Source organism: Oryzias latipes, chromosome 4, assembly GCF_053564925.1.
Source record: "Oryzias latipes strain Hd-rR chromosome 4, Olatipes_Hd-rR_3.1".
In the NCBI taxonomy this organism is placed as follows: domain Eukaryota; kingdom Metazoa; phylum Chordata; class Actinopteri; order Beloniformes; family Adrianichthyidae; genus Oryzias; species Oryzias latipes.
This window is the reverse complement of record NC_136240.1, coordinates 10,124,391-10,144,181: the sequence shown is the minus strand read 5'-3', so window position 1 is coordinate 10,144,181 and position 19,791 is coordinate 10,124,391. Positions and strand designations below refer to the sequence as shown.

The 19,791-nt window shown below is 51.7% G+C and overlaps 1 protein-coding gene across 1 annotated transcript; it reads left to right on the top strand.

The window, feature by feature from the left end:
- The first annotated feature begins 131 nt into the window (after positions 1–131).
- zbtb7a (zinc finger and BTB domain containing 7a) lies at positions 132–12,207 on the top strand. The gene is made up of 4 exons (XM_023954115.2): positions 132–268; positions 4,994–5,539; positions 7,019–7,860; positions 10,816–12,207. The coding sequence occupies exons 2-4, from the start codon at positions 5,072–5,074 to the stop codon at positions 11,237–11,239; spliced, it is 1,734 nt and encodes a 577-aa protein (XP_023809883.1). The 5' UTR covers positions 132–268; positions 4,994–5,071; the 3' UTR covers positions 11,240–12,207.
- Positions 12,208–19,791: the final 7,584 nt, after the last annotated feature.

The window sequence follows — 19,791 nt, the reverse complement described above, 5'->3', positions numbered from 1 at the left end:
GGTTGGTGTTTTCTCTTTTCCCACATCAGTTCATGAGTGAAAGCTGCTTCACTGAGGGAGGGGGGAGGAGGAGGGGGTCAGAAAGGCTGCACTGTGTCTTTAAGAGAGAGAGTGTGAGTGTGCGCGCGAGGGAAGGGAGGGACCTCTTTGCCCTCCAGAAACCAGGAAGGAGCGGATCTGCTGCCGCCTGGATAGCGCGCGCGCACGGGGAGGCAGAGAGCTCCGCGAGGAGGAGGCTGACCCCCAGCAGCACCGCCGCGGCCATCAGGTGAGCCCCCGCCGTCCCGGGCCTGGCACAGGAAGGGAGGGGGCAGAAGGCAGGGTGGGGGGGCCGGCTGGAGAGGGGAGGTGGGTCGCAGCAGTCCCGGAGCTTCCTCTTTCTCCGTGATGTCAAAGTCCCCCCCCCCCACCCCCACCCCCCAGACCAGGGTCTGAATAAAGTTTTCTGTGATGCGTTCAAAGGTGTGAACTTCTCAGGCAGGTGGACGCTGCGGGGATGGGGGGGGTTAAAAACAGAGGAGGGGTCCCGAGCGGGGGGGTGTAGAAACTGAACGAGGCTAAAGCAAAAGCAATGACAGCAACTTTTTCAGGACAGTTGTGACGCTGGCTGTGTGTTTGGGGGGGGGGGGGGGCTGGTCCAGGACGCTCGGGTCCGGCTGGGGGGGTGGCAAACGGGGAGAGTGACAGGAAGTTGCAGCCGCTCTGTGATGGCTGCGCTGTACTTTAATACCTGGAGTGGATCATTCAGCCCCCAGTGCTGACGTCACAGCAGGCGGATGTGCGGGGGGGGGGGGGTCTTAGACAGCTGGGATATGTAGTCTCTGAGCCCTCTGGACAGAAGGTAAGAGGGGCTTTCGGGACTCCAAATCCCACAATGCTTTACTGTCGGTTGTTCCGGAAAAGGAACAGGCGCCGTCCTATCCCGTGAAGGGGGCGTGGCGAGCTACCGTCACAAAGCTAAAAACAAGGGGGGGGGGCAGGTCAGAGCCAGAACCACACACACGTTTCCAGTCCAGTTGGAGCAAGATGCTGTTCTGAGATACAGCTCATGGGTGTGGGGGGGTCAGTCCCGCTACTGATGGAGGTGGACATGGCGGGACGCTCCTCATCGTCTTCAGGCTCCTGTAGATCCCCAGAACTGTTTCGGAAGAGGTTCTGATGAGACCAGTGAGTCTCTAAAGACACATGCCCCCCCCCAATGTCTCTTCCTGGTCGGCATTGGACAGAACGTCCCCCTTTCTTCCTCAGTCTCGCCTCCAAACGCCTCATGAGCCCCCACCCACCCACCCACCTTGGCTCAGGTCGGAGCACATTACAATCTGTGAAGCTCGCCGGCCCTGCACAGTAACCCTGGCGGCCCCCTCCCTGAGCAGATGCGGCCCTGGCGCTGCAGACTGGCTGAACCCGTTCTTCAGTCGTGCATGCGGGCGTGCGGAGCAGCGGCTGCCAACAGGAAGACGCCCAAATGCTGGGAAACACGCTGGAATGTCAGTCAGGAGGCGGCGCCGGCCGGAGATGGCGTTTCACCCTCAGCGCTGAAATGTTCTGCTTAAACGTCTGAAGGAGAACGGGCTGAAGAAAGTGGTGAATTTCTGCCAGAGGCTGAACCGGGTCGACACGTGTGTGTTTGTGTGCACGCTGCCGTGCACGTCACTGTTGCCAACAATAGACTGCAGGGGAATTGCAGGGGACCTCAGTGGCTGTGGGCAGGTCTCAGACACCACCCATCAATTTGGCGGTGGGGCTGAAGGCAGTTTCTGCATGTTTGTGCCTCCAGTCCTGCGGCTGCTGCTCCGTTCTGGAGCGAGGGGGGGGCCGCGCTGGTCTGCTGTGAGGCAGTGGAGAGGAGGCGCGGGTTTGAACCCCGTCTCACTGTTGGAGTTGTCGTCCGGTTCTCTGGTCAGCTGCTCCTGCAGACAGACCTCCTCTGTTCTGCTGTTGTGCCGAAGACCAGGAGAGGAGCTCCTCCTGTTCTCCTCTGGGACGCCTATTACGGAGAGGCCAGCGCCACCTGATCGAATTAGGGTAGGAGGCTGGGGGGTTCAGAGGAGGGGGGTGCAGTGAACGGTCGCAGTTTCTGAGTCAAAAGTTCATTGAATAGATTATCTGATCAAAAGAACCGACAAAGTCCCAAACGTGAATGCTCTTTATCGGGGGTCTCAACCGTCTGGCGTTGAGTCCATGACAGCTTGCAGTGAAATCAGACAGAGGATGGCGGGGTGGGGCTAAGGACGGCGAGACGTTGTAAGGTGGGCGGGTCTCCACAGCTTTGCCTCCTCAGCAGCAGATAGGGGAAGTGGGGGGTGCAGAGTCTGAGATGGAGCAACCGTGAGACGGGAGGAGGTGGAGGGAAGGGGAGCGGCGTCGGGTCAGACAGTGGGGACAGAGAGGCGGAGAGCGCTGCTCATCTGATAACAGAGCAGGTTCTGTTACACGCAGACGCACAGGAAGTGCTCTGTCCCTGCCGACTGCGCATGTCCGCTGCATGCCTGCTGTAAGGTTCTGAGGACCGGTCGGGCTCACGTGTTGGTGGGTCGGGTCCACAGACGGCTGATGGAGAAACAGGAACTCCTGCGCGACTGCAGGGGAGACCGCAGCTTCTCCAGCCGCAGCTGCGTTTCCTGAGCAGTTTCTGCAGCTAAAACCTTTTTGTGGAAAACTTTGACAATGGTCGCAGCAGCTGAGCATGCTGGGAGAACACCAGACGCATTCAACTTCGTTTCTGATTGCTGGGATTTCTGAGTGCCCCCCACCCAGCAGGAAGGTGAAGTGGGGAAGAGCGCCTCTCGCCGTCAGTTTTTTGGAGCATTTCCTGCTGCGTTTCTGGGAGCTTCAGGTTTATCAGCCACTCGCTCTCTTCCTGCTTCCAAACAGCCAATCAGCAGGCAGCAGTGAGTGACTGAGCGATGGCGTTTATTCAAAAGCAAGCTGCCCCCCCCCCCCAGTGCTGGTCAGACCTTGACCTGTTGTGGCGGTCTGATGGTTTTCGAAGCTGCTGCTGATTGTACCTGAAGCTTCATCTAAAAGTCATGGGCAGATTTCTGTCATAAAGGGTTTAAATAAAGTTTTAAAGCAGCCTTCAGATGTTGCTCCCACGCCTGTGACTTTGGGAACTGTTTGGTAAAGTGTCATGCTGGCTCCATTTCCAGTTGTGGGAAAACCAGGTCAGAGCACAGCTTTCCATGGAGAGCTCAGAGATAGACGAGGCGGAAAGAGACGTTGGAGAGGAGATGGAGGTGATGAGGGTGAGGTTGGGACGGGTCGGCAGTGGTTTGACTTGCAAAGCAGGCCGGGGCGGTAACGCTGCAGTCGCAGAGGCCGTTCCTGAAAGCGGTAGGCCACCTGCGCAGACGGCTGTGCTGGAGCTCGGAGCTCAGAGCCCGGCTGCAGGCCTTCTTACCTACAGGTATGAATTAGTGATGAGGAGGGTTTCAGCCATGAGGAGGTGTCCGGATCAGGTTTGTGGCTCCGCTACTTTTTTCTCTGCGTTTTTGGATGTCTTTCAGTTGCAGGGAGCTCCTGCTCGGTGTGTGTGTGTGTGTCTGCACTTGTGTGTTTCATCTCCTCAGCTCAGCCTCTATACCCCACAAAGCTGTGACCTGGGGTCAGCTCTGCACGTCTGCAGCACTGCGTGCTGCTCAAGCCTGCAGTAAAGCTCGCTCCTGAGGCTTGGCTGGGATGGTTTGGTGGAGCCGCTCCGTGGCTTCTCTCCTAACAGGAGGAGGCGCTGGTTCTATCTGGAGATGTCTGCTGGGTCTAGCTGCTCCTCACAGGAGATACAGGAGTCCCGATAAGCAAACAGAACCATTTCTGTGAATCTGAATCTGTGTCAGATGCTGAAGACGAGGTCAGGCTAAAGTCTGAGCAGGGGGCGACACGTGGCCCATGCAGGAGGGGCGGCGTTCCCTGTGCAGGGTGAAGCAGAGCAGAGTAGAACCGGGGAAGGGTGCAGGACGGGCAGGTTTTGTGGCCTGCGAACATCCTGAGAAGATCAGAGGTGATGTCATCAACCCCCCCCCCCCCCCCCCCCCCCCCCCGGGCAGGGTCTGCCTGGCAGATGGAGGGGTCAGGACCGGACGGCATGGACGTCCCTGTCTGTTTTCATGGGAGTTATTGACGTCTGTGATGTCACTGGAGCTCCGATGGAGAAATCGAGGATAGTTTGTTAAACCCCCAACACTCACATACACACACTCACGCTCACACACTACTGACACACATATGCATGCGTATGTGTGCGTGGGGACAGGCCCTCCCTAAAACTTTGCACACGCTTGAGGGTGGGGTAACCAGCTCAGACCGGATCGGCCACCTCCCTTTTTAATGCTGCTCCTGTGCAGCCTGTTGCGCCTCCTCTTCCTCCTCCTGGGGAGTTTTTACACTGAGTCTGCCCAGCCCCCCCATCTGATTCCTCCACCCGCTGCACCCGCGCTGGGTCTTTACTGGCACAGGCACAGGCTGAACTCCCAGCATGCACTCTGATCTTCACAGCCTTCTGCTTATCTGTCCTTCACGACCTCTTACTTGATTTCTTGCACAAGTGAGTGCACACACACACACACACACACATGAGTCAGGTCACGCCGGTTGTTTCATGAGAAACATCTAAAGGTCCTGTAAGTGCTGCAGCCACATCAGCAGGTCTTTTCAGGTGAGGACAGGTGAGCCAAAATCACGTAGGACTTCCTGTGGTTCCAAAGTCCTCATGTAATGTTTGGGCTTAAAAACAACAACAAAATACAAACAAACAAATGTTTATACTAAAGAATTTCATCTGATTTCTGAAGAAACCATTTCACAGGTTAAAACATTTTTATTCATAGAACATTTCTATACATTAATGTGAATTTCTATTAGTTTGAACTCCGAGATGTGAAGACACAATTTCATTTCGTCAAAGATGATCCGGTTATTCTTTGCTGTCATAACCAAAATTATATTTTCTGCATGTAAAGCAGTGATCTTTCCCTCTTTGTTTGTGCTTTCCTTCCAGATCGGCAGACGGACAAACGGCAGGACGGATACTCGGGTGGGGGCTGTGTTAGGCGGCTCGGCGGCAGGCTGGTGGAAAATGTCGTCAGGAGCCGGAGGGAGGGGCGGCAGGCCGCTAAGGAGTACGGGGGGAAGAGGAGGGGCAGGTGAGGCAGAGGAAGGTCCGGTATGGATCCCTTTTCCCGAGCACAGCGCTGACGTTCTGGGCGGCCTGAACAAGCAGCGGCTCAGCGGAGTCCTCTGTGACGTCCTGCTGGTCACCCAGGAGCAGGAGTTCCCCGCCCACCGCTCCGTCCTGGCCTCCTGCAGCTCCTACTTCCACAAGCTTTTCACCTCGGGGGCCGCGGCTGACCAGCACAACATCTACAACATTGACTTTGTGGCAGCAGAAGCTATGGGGGCTTTGCTGGACTTCGCCTACACGGCCACGCTGACCGTCAGCCGCAGCAATGTGGTGGACATCCTCGCCGCTGCGCGCCTCCTGGAGATCCCACCAGTCCAGGAAGTCTGCGCTCACCTGCTGGATACCAAAGTGCTCTCCCTGCCGGTACATCCTCCGAGAAGAAACACCCACTCGCTTCACCTGTGCTGATAGAGCATATGCTTTCAGACGGGGGGGTGCTCGTTGGCCATCCAGTCATCATTCCCTCCACTTGGTTGGACCGTCACCACAACACACACCCACACACTGACAAAAACGCACACACAGTAGATGACGGTTGGATGGTCAAGTTGTAGATGAGGGTTGGACGTTCAGGTTGTGGATGACAATTGGACGGTGAGGTTGTAGATGATGTGCAGATGGTCATGTTTTAGATGACTGTCAGGTTGTAGAAGACGGTTGGATGGTCAGGTTGTCAATGGCGGTTGGATGGTCAGGTTGTAGATGAGGGTTGGAAGGTCATGTTATAGATGACGGTCAGGTTGTAGATGATGGTTGGATGGTGAGGTTGTAGATGATGGGAAGACGGTCAGGTTATAGATGACAGTTGTATGGTAAGGTTGTAGATGACGGTTGGACGTTCAGGTTGTAGATGACTGGCAGACGGTCATATTGTAGATGATGGTTGGATGGTCAGGTTGTAGATGATGGGCAAATAGTCAGGTTGTAGATGGGGGTTGGACAGTCATGTTGTAGATGACAGTCATGTTGTAGATGATGGTTGGATGGTAAGGTTGTAGATGACAGTTGGATGGTCAGGTTTTAGATGACAGCTGGATAGTCAAGGTGTAGATGACGGGCGGACGGTCAGGTGGTAGGTGACGGTTGGATGGTGAGGTTGTAGAATAGGGTTGGACGGTCATGTTGTAGATGACGGTCAGATGGTCAGGTTGTAGATGATGGGTGGACGGTCAGGTTGTAGATGACGGGCGCATAGTCAGGTTGTACATGGGGGTTGGACAGTCATGTTGTAGATGACAGGTGGACGGTCAGGTTGTAGATGATGGTTGGATGGTAAGGTTGTAGATGACAGTTGGATGGTCAGGTTGTAGATGACAGTTGGACAGTCAAGGTGTAGATGACGGGCGGACGGTCGGGTTGTAGGTGACAGCTTGACGGTAAATTTGTAGATGAGGGTTGGACGTTCAGGTTGGAGATGACAGTTGGATGGTCACGTTGTATATGACTGTTGGATGGTCAGGTTGTACAAGACAGTTGGACGGTCAGGTTGTAGATGACAGGCAGAAGGTCAGGTTATAGATGACGGTTGGATGGTAAGGATGTAGATGACGGGGAGACGTTCAGGTTGTAGGTGACAGTCAGGTTGTAGATGACTGTTGGACGGTCAGGTTGTAGATGACGGTTGGACATTCAGGGTATAGATGACAAGCGGATGGTCAGGTTGTGGGTGACGGACTCTGGAGTATTTTTTTGTTGTTGAAATCATTTGCTCCAGGTCAACCCCATGAAACGTCATCGTTCATTGTCGAGTATATTTGTTGTTTTTGTTTTTTGTTAACATATTTATAAACATTAACTGATCTTCTTTATGTTTGCCCCCCCCCCCCCCCCCCCCCCGTGTAGGCGGGATGTGAGCGAAATGAGGAGGAGGAAGAGGGCAAAGGCAAAAGAGACCAGGACCAGGGGAACCAGGTGCGGGCCCAGGAGTACTTGGAGTTTTTCCAGAGGGGGGCGCACTGGAGCAGCAGCTGCAGCACGCCTGAGCTCAGGGACCTGCCCACGCACTTTAATGTCGATAACGGAAGGACCCACAGCAACGGGGCTCCTGCTGGCCCAGCTGAGTTCTTCTCCCCATTGGCACTTGCCTTGTCCCAACCCCCCACAAATGAACCAGAGGAGGAGGAGGAGGATGAGGACGACGATGATGATGGAGAGTTGGTCCAGGGCAATGGAGCTAGTCTTGGGACAACGTTCTACCCCCCGTCTCAGAACGGGCACTTTTACTTTCCGCCCGACTCTCGGCAGGGGCCAGAGGCGGAGGAGAGTGGAAGGAGTATGATGGTGGGGGAGAGGGGCTCAGCCAGCGCCCTTCTGCAGCACATGATGGACTCCATCGAGAAGCAGAAGGAGCGGGAAGCTGCCGGAGAGGAGCCGGGGGAGGGGGATGACCCTGACATGGACTTTTACTTGAATTATTTCAGCAGCGCACAGCACGAGGATTCGGGCTCTGCGGCGCTAACGCAGGGAGCACCGCCACTATGGATGTCACGAAGCGGTCCAGGCCAGCTCAGAGCAGAGAGGGGCGGCGGGGGCGGAGGAGAGAGGAAGATGCGCTCTAAGGCTTTCCAGAAGTGCCCCATATGCTCCAAGGTCATTCAAGGTGCAGGCAAGCTACCCCGCCACATCCGAACGCACACTGGAGAGAAACCCTATGAATGCGCCATCTGCAAAGTGCGCTTTACCAGGTAAGCCCATTTAATGCAGGGGACTGCCTCATGTCACATGTGCTAATAGCCTTGGGTCTGGCAAGGCCGACGAACGCCCCCCCCCCAGCAGAGGCAAATGCCACAAAGCCAAGAGCTGAAGAGCCGGAGAATTAGCGCTAACCACCTTAGCTCTGCATTAAGTTCCCAAATGTCCTCCATGGTCACAGATGGGCTCAGGGGAGATGTTTTTAAGGTCACATACGGAACGCTCCAACCCTGAAAGATAGTTTTAAACTGGGGGGGGGTCCCATAAAAGAAGGCAGTACCACGGAGCTGTTATCTGGTGGACACCTGCCATAAAGTGTGCTGTTCTGATACAGAGGGGGATTACAGGCTGCTCTTTGTGCTCAAACACGCCAACATGAACTCTTGATCTGCTGTCAGCCTGCATCTGAGTACCACCCCCCCCCACCCCCTGAAAGAACACCCCCCACACCACGTGTCGCTCAGGGAGCTGTGTGGTTCTCTGAATTTACTGGACTGTTCCTTGAATTCATTCCTTAAATGAATTAATCAGCAGCTTGTGCTGCAAATGGATCCAGAGGCTCAGAATAACCAGAACCGCGGTTCAGGCGGGAAAGGCGGGTCTGGATTTAACCATCGGAGGGGGAAGGGAAGGGGGGCTGGGGTTGTAATCTTCCTCCAGCGTGATCAAGGTTTGCCTTTGACACCAATAAACCGCTCCCTCTTTAAATAATTCACCAGAGTCAGGGCGACTTCAGCCGGAGGTTATGACCACGGCACACGGAATCTGTGCAGGTTTAGGGCTGGGAGGGGGGGGGGGGTGTTGCTGTGTATATGAGATAATCCACTTACATAGTCCCTGCATAGTGTGTGTTTACATGTGTATGTGTGAGCTTGTGTGTGTGTTTATGTTTATGTGTGATCAGGTGTTTGTTTACATGTGTTTGTGTGTATGTGTTTACATGGTGGGGCAGCGGTAGGTGGTCAAACCCTGATCGGAAAGTTGCAGGTTCGATTCCTGCCACAGGTGTCCCTGGGCGGTGCCCCCTGGTGGTCATAGGTTGCGCCAGCGTTCAGCAGGCTGGGACTGACTGTAAAGCGCCAAGCCCTTTGATATTTTACATATGTTTATATGTGAGTTTGTGCGTGTATATAAACATAGTTTGTGCGTGTACATCGGGGGCGGGGACAGTGTTTCATTTTATTTATTTGTTTATTTCTTTAATTTACCCAGGAAATCTCGCATTGAGATTAAGAATCTCTTTTTCAAGGGATTCCTGGCTAGGAGGAAACAATAAATTACATTTACAATTTTTTTTTAACATTTAAAACATAAAATAAAAATGCTTAGAATTTTGGTTTATTTTTTTACCAAAATAAAACGTTTGTTTTTAAACAGGAGGTCACATGTTTTTTATATGAAACAAAACTGACGTTTAAAACATTGAACATGACATTTTAATCCGTCCTTCTGCAATCTATGCCCTGATCTAAACCCCTCTAAAAATCCCTGTCAAATAGAACACAAGACAGTCTTCTCTCTCGACGTCGCGGTTCATCTTTGGCGGTTTCGGTCATTCTGTTAGGCCACCCTGTTCTGTGTCCTGATTGGTTGGAGCTCTCTATGTCATGCAGCTCTCCAGATCTACATAAATCTTTGATCGCGATCAGATCTTTGTTTTCATTCTATATTCCTGGACTTCATGACTATGAAGGTTTGAACTTTGAGAATTTAAACGTGAGAGACTATTGGGAAAATGTTCATGTGTGTCTGAGAAAAGTGTATAAAGTGTGCAGTGAGGAGTTTTACTGCCATAAAACATCTGTAATCCTAGCGGATTTCATCGATCGCGGTTATTTTTAGAGCGAAACTCCTGCAATTAACAAGGGAACACTACTGGTGAAAAGGTAATCCAGATATGTGCTTAGCTGCAGCAGAAGACAAATGAATTTGACTTTTTTTTCTTTATCACTGGATGAGAAACAGACGTGCGGGACACATTGCAGCTGCTCATTCGTAAAGTTTAGCACAATCTATGAGATGTCTGAGGAGCTGCAGCCCTTCAAAGTTGCAAAAGGACTATAATGGGAGAGGATCAACTATTTATTGATTTATATTTTTAAAAAAAAGTCGTTAAGAGTCACAGAGAGAGGTATTTGGTTATTTTTTATTTCATAAATGGTGTTGTTTGTCTTATTAAAAAGATAATGAATGAATGACTGAATATCTACATGAACCTTTATTCATATAGCATTTTACAACTCCTTCAGGGTCCCAAAGTGCTTCAAAATAAATGAAAGACTAAAGAAGTTTAAAATGAGACAAATCAGAGAGGACAAAATTTGGGGCCCCTGCTCCAGCATCCATGCGGTTGTTGTTTTCCATTTAACAGATCATTCAAACACCACATGAACACAGCATTTCTCTACGTTTGGGTTTTACGTGAGGTACATCAAGTCATCGGTGCAACTGGCTCTAAAATGAGAACTAAACCAACAGTTTTGAAAATAAAACCTCAAGAATGTTCTGTTTAAATTATCTATTCATTTTCAGTCAAATTGTTTTCCTCCATGTCATTTCTGTCTCTTATAAGGTGGATTACCAAAAGCCTCCAATCCTCTGCTCTTGGTCGGGCCCCTCTAACGAATTTTAGAACCCTTTGTGGCCCACGAGTTGAAAAGTTCTAGATTGAGGTTAAAATGCAGAGTGACCGTCGTCATGGAGCTTTTTATCGCTGTGATTGTGCTTCTGTATCACAGATAAAAATGTCAGAATTATGGGATGTCTTTGCCAGCTGACTGGGAGCCATTCCAAAAGCCGACCGGCGATGAAATGAAGTCCTGAAAGGCTGACTAGAACCATTCAGGAATGAGCCGTTTACAGTCGGTTGTACATTAGCGCTTCATGAAGCTGTAAAGAAGAAGGGTGGGGTTTTTCTGGATCCTCACGGCTGTGTTCTCCCTCCCCAGGCAGGACAAGCTGAAGGTCCACATGCGTAAGCATACAGGAGAGAAGCCTTACCTGTGCACACAGTGTGGAGCGGCCTTCGCTCACAACTACGACCTGAAGAACCACATGCGCGTGCACACCGGCCTGCGCCCCTATCAGTGCTCCAGCTGCTTCAAGACTTTCGTGCGCTCCGACCACCTGCACCGCCACCTCAAGAAAGACGGCTGCAACGGTATCCCCTCCCGGCGCGGAAGAAAACCGCGGGTTCGAGAGCCAGAGGCCCTGGAGGTTCCGCAGGGCCCGCTCCGCCCCGGGTCCGAGGAGGGCCCCGGGCCCCGCGGCATCAGGGGGAGGCGGCGCTCCGAGGCGTCCTCTGCGGCAGAGGTGGAGAGTGCCGCACACAGCCCTCCTCTGCAGGAGCTGGCATTGGAGGCCCGGCCCTGAGACTGGGGGGGGCATCAAGGACACTGCTGAACAACAAAGTCATTCTGCTGGGCCTGTGAGACAGGCGGCAGACGGAGGGGAGCATGGACAAAAGAGGACAAAAATACTAACTATTGCTCTACAAACCAAATCAGGGTGTCACAAAAATTTTATTTTTCTCTTTCCTTTGATTCTAGGAAACAAAACCGACGTAAAGCACTTGAGTTGAAGAGCAAAGGACACTTCAGATCTCCCTTAGCCTCCTTTTTCTGGATCCTTTCTGTACGTAGATGTTTTATTCGTTGAATATGTGCACAGCGGAAACAGCTGTTTGCATCTATGCAGTTTATGGTCTGGCTGCAGGCTGCTGGGGGTGTCTGCAGGCTGCAGGGGGTGTCTGCAGGCTGCAGGGGGGTGGCTGCAGGCTGGAGGGTGCTGGCTGCAGGCTGCAGGCACCTTCTGGCTGCTGCAGGGGTGAAGTCAGGACAAACCCTTCCTGTGAAAACAACTCTTCTATTTTGCAGCCTGAAAGGACAGTTACCATAGAAACAAAATTGCCACAATATGGTATATGCAAGGAAAACTAATGATGGCGATCTAAGTGTTCCAGAAAGGAAGAGGCGGGGCTTCGACTGAAGTGTTACTTACTCTAAAACAAACAAAAAACTGGTTTGTTTTACTGAAAAGATTCAAGCAGAGTCAAATCCTCTTTAGTGGGGGGCTCACTGATTGCAGGACTGGGGGTTCAGAGGGGTCTGTCTTTCTGAAGCACTACCATTGTCAATGCTGGCTTTACTATGACCCCCCCCCCTCTTGTTGTTTGTTTTTTGTCTTAACTTGTCGGTTTTGTTGGCCGCTTCGGGTACATGACACTTTATATTGTATACGTGTGTATATATTCGCGGTGAAATGACGCTGGCCCCGTCTTGCCTGGGGGGTACTTACGGTTGGGTCTTTCCTCAAAGGATGAATGTTGTATTTGTGGGGGGGTGAAGCTGGTGGGGGAGGAACGGGGTGAATGTTTAGTGAGGAGAACAGAACCTTCTAGTCGCCCGTCGGTTCTGAACGGGGCGGGGTTCTGACCCGGATGAATGAATGTGCTTCATGGCGTGCAGTTTTTCGGGTTCTGTCCTTGTGCAACAAGGCGCGGGTAGCATTTAAGCGGTCGCAGGTTAAAGGGTCGGCAGGGAGGGGGGGTGACGAAGAGTACGAAGACGAGATAGACGAGCACCTTTTTTTCTATGTTTGCACAGCTTTACTAAAGACATGCGGCGGGGGGGGGGGGGGGGGGGGCACGGTTTATGGATCATGCTTATTCCAGTCTTTTTGGCCCGGGGGACCACAGCCAACCTGTATGATGAGGAGAGCAATAAATACCTGTCCAGGTTTTGGAGGCCAAATCCGAGCGCTGCTGCAGCTGCTTGGTGGGGGAGGGGAACAAAGGAAGGGGAGGGGCATCTCACAATGTCTGTTGCATTCCAAAAAATAATCTCCCCCAGCGCCTGAACGGGCCTGCAGGACGCATTACTGCATTAGAGTCCAGTGTCACCGGGGGAGGGGGGCTGCTGGCAGTTTACTGAGGGGAGGGGGGGTTTACATCTCCATGCACGCTGTGTGTGATTGTGTTTGTGTGTATATGTGTGTGTGTAGCTGTGCATGTGTGTGTATCCGGGTCCCCCTGGCCCCGTTGGAGGTGTGAGTCAACCTCATCCTGTTCAAGCATGCAGCCAGAGATGCCCCCCCCCCCCCCCCACTGGGTTATGTGGGTCTTATGTGGTGTGGGGGGGGGGGAGATGACATATCTATTGTATGGAGTCTATAGATGTAAGGTTTTATTTTTTTTTAAGTCTTAAAACTTCCTGTTTGTTTGTTTGTTTCTTCTTAGTTTTAAGTCAGACCCCCACCCCCCCCTACCCCCCCATTACCTATTTTATTTGGACTGAGAGTCTCGTCTGCACCTTAATTAGAAAATCGGTTTTAAATGCACTTTTTAGGGGAGGGGAGGGGGCCCTAAAAAATCAACTTTTTTCTGTCTCCACAAAAACAAGCCATCGGCCCCCGCAGCTGACTCCTAATGTCTTAATCTGCAAAGGGGGGGCAGTGCATGCTGCCCCAGTGCATGCTGGGTAGCCTTGTGTCTACCTGCTTCTTGACTGCAGACAGAACTGGACCTTCATCTGTTCCTGGATGTTTTCTAACCAAAGCTTTCTCTTCTTTTTCACGCCGTGGTCTGCGTCCCCCCCCCCCCCCGGCTGAATCGCAGCTCCTCTTCCATGCGCAGGATTTTATTTTTACTTGACTTTGTTGCGTTCTATGTCCGGATAATCTGGTGTTTCTCAGAATAACTGCTTTAGCTGTTTTGTCAAGCGATCTTTTGTGTTTGCGTGGGTTTCGTTTTTTTTGGGAGGGGGGGGGGCCCGGTCATGGTGTTGGGATACTATGCCAGGAGGGTGGGGTAAAGAGGTGCTTGGGTGGGTTGGGAATAAGAAACCCTGATAGCACTGGAAGTGGTGCTTTAGCGGAGAGAGCAAACGTTTGCACTAATGTAGAAAAAGTGCTCCTCCTGCTGCTGGAGCAGGAGGAGCAAGGAGACTGGAGAACCTCAGAGACCGGCTGCTTCAGGAGCATGCAGCTCCAGACTCAACAGTCTTATACAGTCCATCCAACCCCTGTAGAGAAGTGATGCTATACACTAAAAAATGTAAAGATGTCCAGGAACCATCAAACCAAAGCAGGAAAAGGCTTTCCTTCACGTCTCTGGGGGTTTGGAACCATCAACCCTGAGCTGGAATAAATCCATTTCACCTGATTTCTCTGGAAAGAGATTAAAAGTAAATTAATAAAAAAGCGACTTCCGTATGAAAAGGGAAGCAGACAGTGGCGCTTCTCTGAGAGGTCAGGGATCTGCAGATGGGACGTCCTGCGTCTGCTGCTGCAGATCACCACCAGCTCTGTCTGCAAGCACACTTGAACAGAACCAAGGAGTCCTTAAATGTTGGCCCTGCTGGGGGGGTGGGGGGTGTCACGGTGCGTCACCTTCTCCAGAAGATCTTTGGGTTTTGGATCAAAGCAGGATTGTCTGCTTAAGGAGCAGGTATGGGTGCCCCCCTCCCCCCATACCTTGTCAGGTGGTTTCCTGCTCTTATCTTGTCGATGTTGATGGCGGTCGTGGCCATAAACGGATAAAAACGGTGGAATCTCGTAAAGCAGGACACGCTGACTGCAATTACGGGACTGTGGGACCAGGGGGTTGGGGTGGGGGGGGCTGATGGTTGTGTTGATTCCTGGCCGGCCTGGCGCCGCATACGCACCCTGGCTCTGCGTCTGCCTGGGTTTTTCATGGAAGGGGGCAGTTCCTCCGTCTGTGGGGAGGCAAAGGTTGGCATCAGGGAGAAGGGCTCCGTGTGTGTGTGTGTGTGTGGGGGGGGGGGGGGGGTTTAGACAGGGAAGCAGGAACTGCATGGCCATAAAATAAAAATCCGTGAAAGCGGTTCGGCTGTCGCTGACCTCTACTCAGCTCTACTCAGGTGGATTTTCTTTGCTATGCATTGAGTCTCAGTGTCTGCTTTGTTCTGATTGGCTGTTTGACATGTTAGCCCCCCCCCCCCCCCCCATATCGATCAGGTGAAGCGCTCATCAGAGGAAAGAAAGCCACGTGAAGTTCAGCCATATGACTTGGACTGTAAGGGAGGGGGCTGCCCCATCTCTGCCATCTTCACCCCCCCCCCCCCCCAAATGGAGACCGTCCTCTGATCAGAGATAACACGCTGAGGAGGGGGGGGTTATATGTACAAAACAGTGCAGTTCCAGGTTGTTCAAGTTCTCACACTGCCCCCCCCCTCCCCCCAAACTTTTCTTGGGCTGTTAACGGTGGACATTACAGTTTGGACCCCCTCCCCCACCATATCGCTTTGAAACTGCCTTTTTTCAGCTTCTGCGATTGTAACAAAAGCACTTTGCAAAAGGCCATCCTGGATTCTTTCTATGCGTTCATGGGTGTCACTGCTGTTGTGTTTCTGTCCCTGGTTTCCATGGAAACCATTATTTAAGTGTAAACTTTATTTATATGTAAATGAGAGCAAAAAAAACTTGAATGAATGCAGTCTGGATGACAGTAAGCTGGAGCTCATCTGGACATCAAAACATCTCTAACGGTCTTACGATCAGAATTCTGCAGCTCCTTTGTGGTCAGAGGTGGTGGGGGGGCCCAGGACGGCCGCTGCACCACAGCTGCTCTTGTTGGGAGAGTGGTCAGTGGATCTGACGGCAGGACCTTTGACAGAAATACATCTCAAAGCTTTCAGTGCTAAATGTGGAACCTGCAGCATCTTCTGCAGGTTCTGGCGTCTGAACACTTGACATGCTCTAGAACGTGTACACCTCCCGCCACGTTCCCTGCAGAACGTTGGCCTGTTTGACCACATCAGGAGAACCTGCTGCGCTGCAGTGGGGCGGAGGAATCCTTTAAACTGGAGCATTTATGTTTGAAGCTGGGAGAAGGAACGGGCGGTTCTTCCATGATCCCGTTGTGTTTGAGATCCCTCTGAAATCGGAAAGAAATGTTCACTGACCCCAAGCAGAGAAATCTGCTGCCCCACAGTCTCTACCGTTAAAATCCCGCCCCTTTTTTCAGGAATCGGACCTGCAACCTGGCCACTCCCACGTAAGCTGCCCTTGATGGTTTACAAAGCAAAGTCAGACCTGGGGGGGGGGCAGCAGACTTCGGTGCCACGTGGTTCCGTGTGCATTTTGAAGAACTTTTCTACTTTTCTAACCATCAGTCCACACAAACGCTGCAGGGAACGCCACACCGACGTTTCAGTTGAGAGAATTTGCACTTTTGTTCCCATAGAAACGGTGATGTAAAGAGACCACTAAATCCACACATTTGAATCCGTCAAATTCCAGTTTGTGTTGATTTTTGTTTCAGTTTTGTTTTTTTTATGTATCCAAAAATGTCTGGCATCTGGTTTAAAGAATATAAGATATTTCTATTAAAACAATGGTGGCTAAGCTGCTTTGTCCGATCCTTGACTCGTGTGCCCCTCCCCTCCTGTTTACAGCAGCTTGTTTACTTTGTTTACATCTTTGGATTCCGTTCATTTACAAAGTGACCTCCTTCATGTACGAAGCTCTCCAGCAGGTGGCGGTATCTTCACTCCTTTCCACATGCAGGGACGCTCCTTCCTCCTGAATTTACTCCTGACTCCTTCTCAGCCCTGATGGACGCTTTTGTCTGCGGGAAGCTTGACGTGTCTGCCTGCGCTGCAGCGGAGAGTCCGGACTCGGACGCAGGCTGCTCGTCCCCCGGCCTTCCTGTTCGCCTGCTCCCTGGGGGTGATATGGGGGGGAGGGGTTGTGACAGGGGTCACAGAATAGCTCATTAACCCCGCCCCAGTGGCCCACACATTGCAGCAGTCTGCAGGCCTGCTCTGCAGCCCGTCTGCTGTAATGCGCTGCTCCTGGAGGAGCATGTGAATGCAGGAGGAGCATCTCCAGTCTGTGGGGAGACCAGGAACGATCCTGGTTGTGTGCCGTTTCTTGTGTTCACACACCAGTTGTACGGAGGAGAAGAAGAGGCGCAGCACCTGAGGGGCAGGAGCCCCCGGGGGCCGTTCTCTCAGAGTTAACATGCAGAGGATGAGAGTCCAGCGTTCTCCTGCTACTGGTACTCCTGCAGTGTGTGTGTGTGTGTGTGTGTGTGTGTGTGTGCATGTGCGCTTTTGTGCAGTTTGTGTGAGTCTGAACCTGAAGGAGAGTCCTGCTGCTTTTTTAGGCTCTGCCATGGTGGGACATGAGCCTAATGCGGACTAGCTGTGGTCCACAGGAGGAGGAGACTGTGCAATCTCTGCAGTATAGATTTCCTCCTCCTGGGGGAGATTTTCTTCAGATCAGGTGTTCAAATTGCTCAATATGAGAATAATTAGGAATTGTGGAGGACGTGTTCTTTCTTATGCTGAGCAGAAACAACGACCTTTAACCTGTGCAGTCCCCTCACGACCCATCGCACCCCCCCCTCCGGCTCCGTCCAGCTCCCCATTGGGAAGGACGGAGGGACCGGCTGGGAGCTGTGCCTCCAGCCATCTCTGCTCCCCAGAGGACTGAGGTGCCTTTAAACCACTGCGGCAAAATCCCACCAAAACCCTGCAGTCATTAATATGCAAAAATGCAAATGAGGAGGCAATTAAGAGCTGGAGCTCTCTGGAGGCTCTTTGATTGCTAATGAATTCTAATCTGCAAAGAAAGGGGGAGGGGAGGAGAAAAGAGATGAAAGAAGCCAGAAAACAAGGAAAAAGAGGAGCTTTAACCTCATTTAAACATTACCACCACACGGTTTTCAAATGTTCTACCTGGAAGCTCTGCTTTATGGAGAGATGGGATGGTTGCTGTGGTGGACACTGCTCCACAGCATCATTGAGGAACTTTAAATCTATGCAAGCACATCATGACGTTCTGTTGGGAGAAGGATTTACTGATTCCTCTCAGTAAACAGCCATGAAAATGAGATTAGGCAGACGATGGAACGATGAAAAGACATAAACCTGTTTGCACACAGACCAGCCTTTGTGAAGGAAGAGCTCATTAGAGGCAGACGGAGCATCCTGACCAGCAGCAGCTATCAGGGAGTCGCTCAGATATGTGGACGGGGAGGTCCTGGCTGCAGCAGCAGCAGCTGCAGCAGCTGCTGCAGCTGCTGCAGGCTGAAGCAGAGATGTCATTTCATCACTTTCATGAGCCACAACATGCACTCATTCACACACACACACACTGCTGTTATTGTTGTTGCAGTGCTCCCACCACACCAACAATCTTCACGTCCCTCCCCCACGTAGCCCCCCCGTCTGACATGCCTCCTTCCATTGATTCAGAGTCAGTTCAGCTGATCTGCTGCTGCGTTGTTCCAGACTCTTCCTGACTCTGGTCACCGTCTTCACACCACTTCCTGTTTGCTACCTGTTTCATGTTAAAACCAACTGCCCCTGCAGTCCCCGGTGTGCCTTCTGCTCAGCCTTGTGTCTGTTGGTGGCCCCCTCCCCTGTTTTTTTGTTTACCTGAAGTGTGTGTGTGTGTGTGTGTGGGGGGGGGGGGTACAGGTTCCCTTGCAACAGCGCAATAATGGGAATCCAAGATGGAAGGGAGGAGTCCCATGAAGTAGCAGGAGGAGGGGGGTGCAGCACAGGCTTTGTAAAATGAGAGCAGACAGCAGCAAAACACAAAACTGTTGATTCAGGTTTACTTCGGTAAATAGATAGTGTGAGTCTGTGTGTCTGTGTGTGTGTGTGTGTGTGTGTGAGTTGGGAGGTTAATTCCATTCAAATTTATTTCTGTAGCCCAATATTACAACAATAGGTGTCTCAATGGGCTTCATACCATAATTGTATAAGAACATGAAGTCATAGAATTCAATAGGAAAATTGTGAACTAAACTAAACAGACTAAGCTAAACTGGGCATCCCTGCCCTTAGACCCTCCTTCTCGGTAAGGAAAAACTCCTAAAAAAACGGATTCCGGAAAAAACGAAGAAACGTCAGGGGTGTCCACATGAGGGAGGGATCCTCTCCCAGGACGGACAGGCGATGTACCAGAACTCTGAGAGAAGAATTATCTTATCTAACTCTACAACTACATGTTTTAAAAGTCCAGCAGATGGGCTTCATCCAGGTGGAGCCAGAGGCAAGATCCACAGCCAAGTGTAGGACCAGGAGCAGAGACCAGGTACACAGTCAGGTACAGGGGCACGGATGAGCCAACTGGAATCTGGAATACCGTACTTTCTCCAGCTTCAAACTTCTAGCAGCCTACTATCAGCTATATATTATCTGAATACTTGCTAGTCTGACAATAAGCCTGTCCAAAGAGGAATGTTTTCAAACTAACTTTGAAAGTGGGAACTGTGTCGGCCTCTCTTACATGAGCTGGGAGCTTATTCCATAAGACAGGGGCTTGGTGGCTAAACGCTCTACCTCCAACTGTACTTTTACTAATTCTAGGAACCACAAGCAGTCCTGCATTTTGGGAGCCCAAGTGTTCTGTTTGGTTGGTAAGGAACCATGAGGTCTTTGATATAGGATGGGGTTATATCATGTAAGGCCTCATAGGTTAGCAGGAGGATTATGAACTTGATTCTAGATTCAAACTAAGTGATGTCCCAGACTTTCTAACTGTGGATCTTGGTGGGAATTTGATTTGATGATGAAGGTTCCTGCTCCTTCTTCCAACCAAATGTTTGGTTTTCCTCACATCCTCCAACAGGGACGGTACGGTGTCTCCACGCTTCCCTCTGCGCTCAGCCAGCGCCATCAATCCCCGCTCCCGCCCCCGGCTGCCGAAGGGCCGAGGAGCATGAATCATAACTCAGCTATGAGAGCGCAGGTGTTGCGTCTCAAACATCAGCGGCCATTGGGCCCACGGGCGGCTCAGCCCCGCCAAAGTTGTTGCATTTGTGTAGGGGGGGGGGGGGGGCTGTTGGTCTTGGCCTAGTTTTCTTGTCTGATCAGAAACCTGTGCACCTCTGCCCTTCCCCCACCCCAACCTAAGCCTCTACTATTACAGGCCTAGAGGGGGGGGGGGGC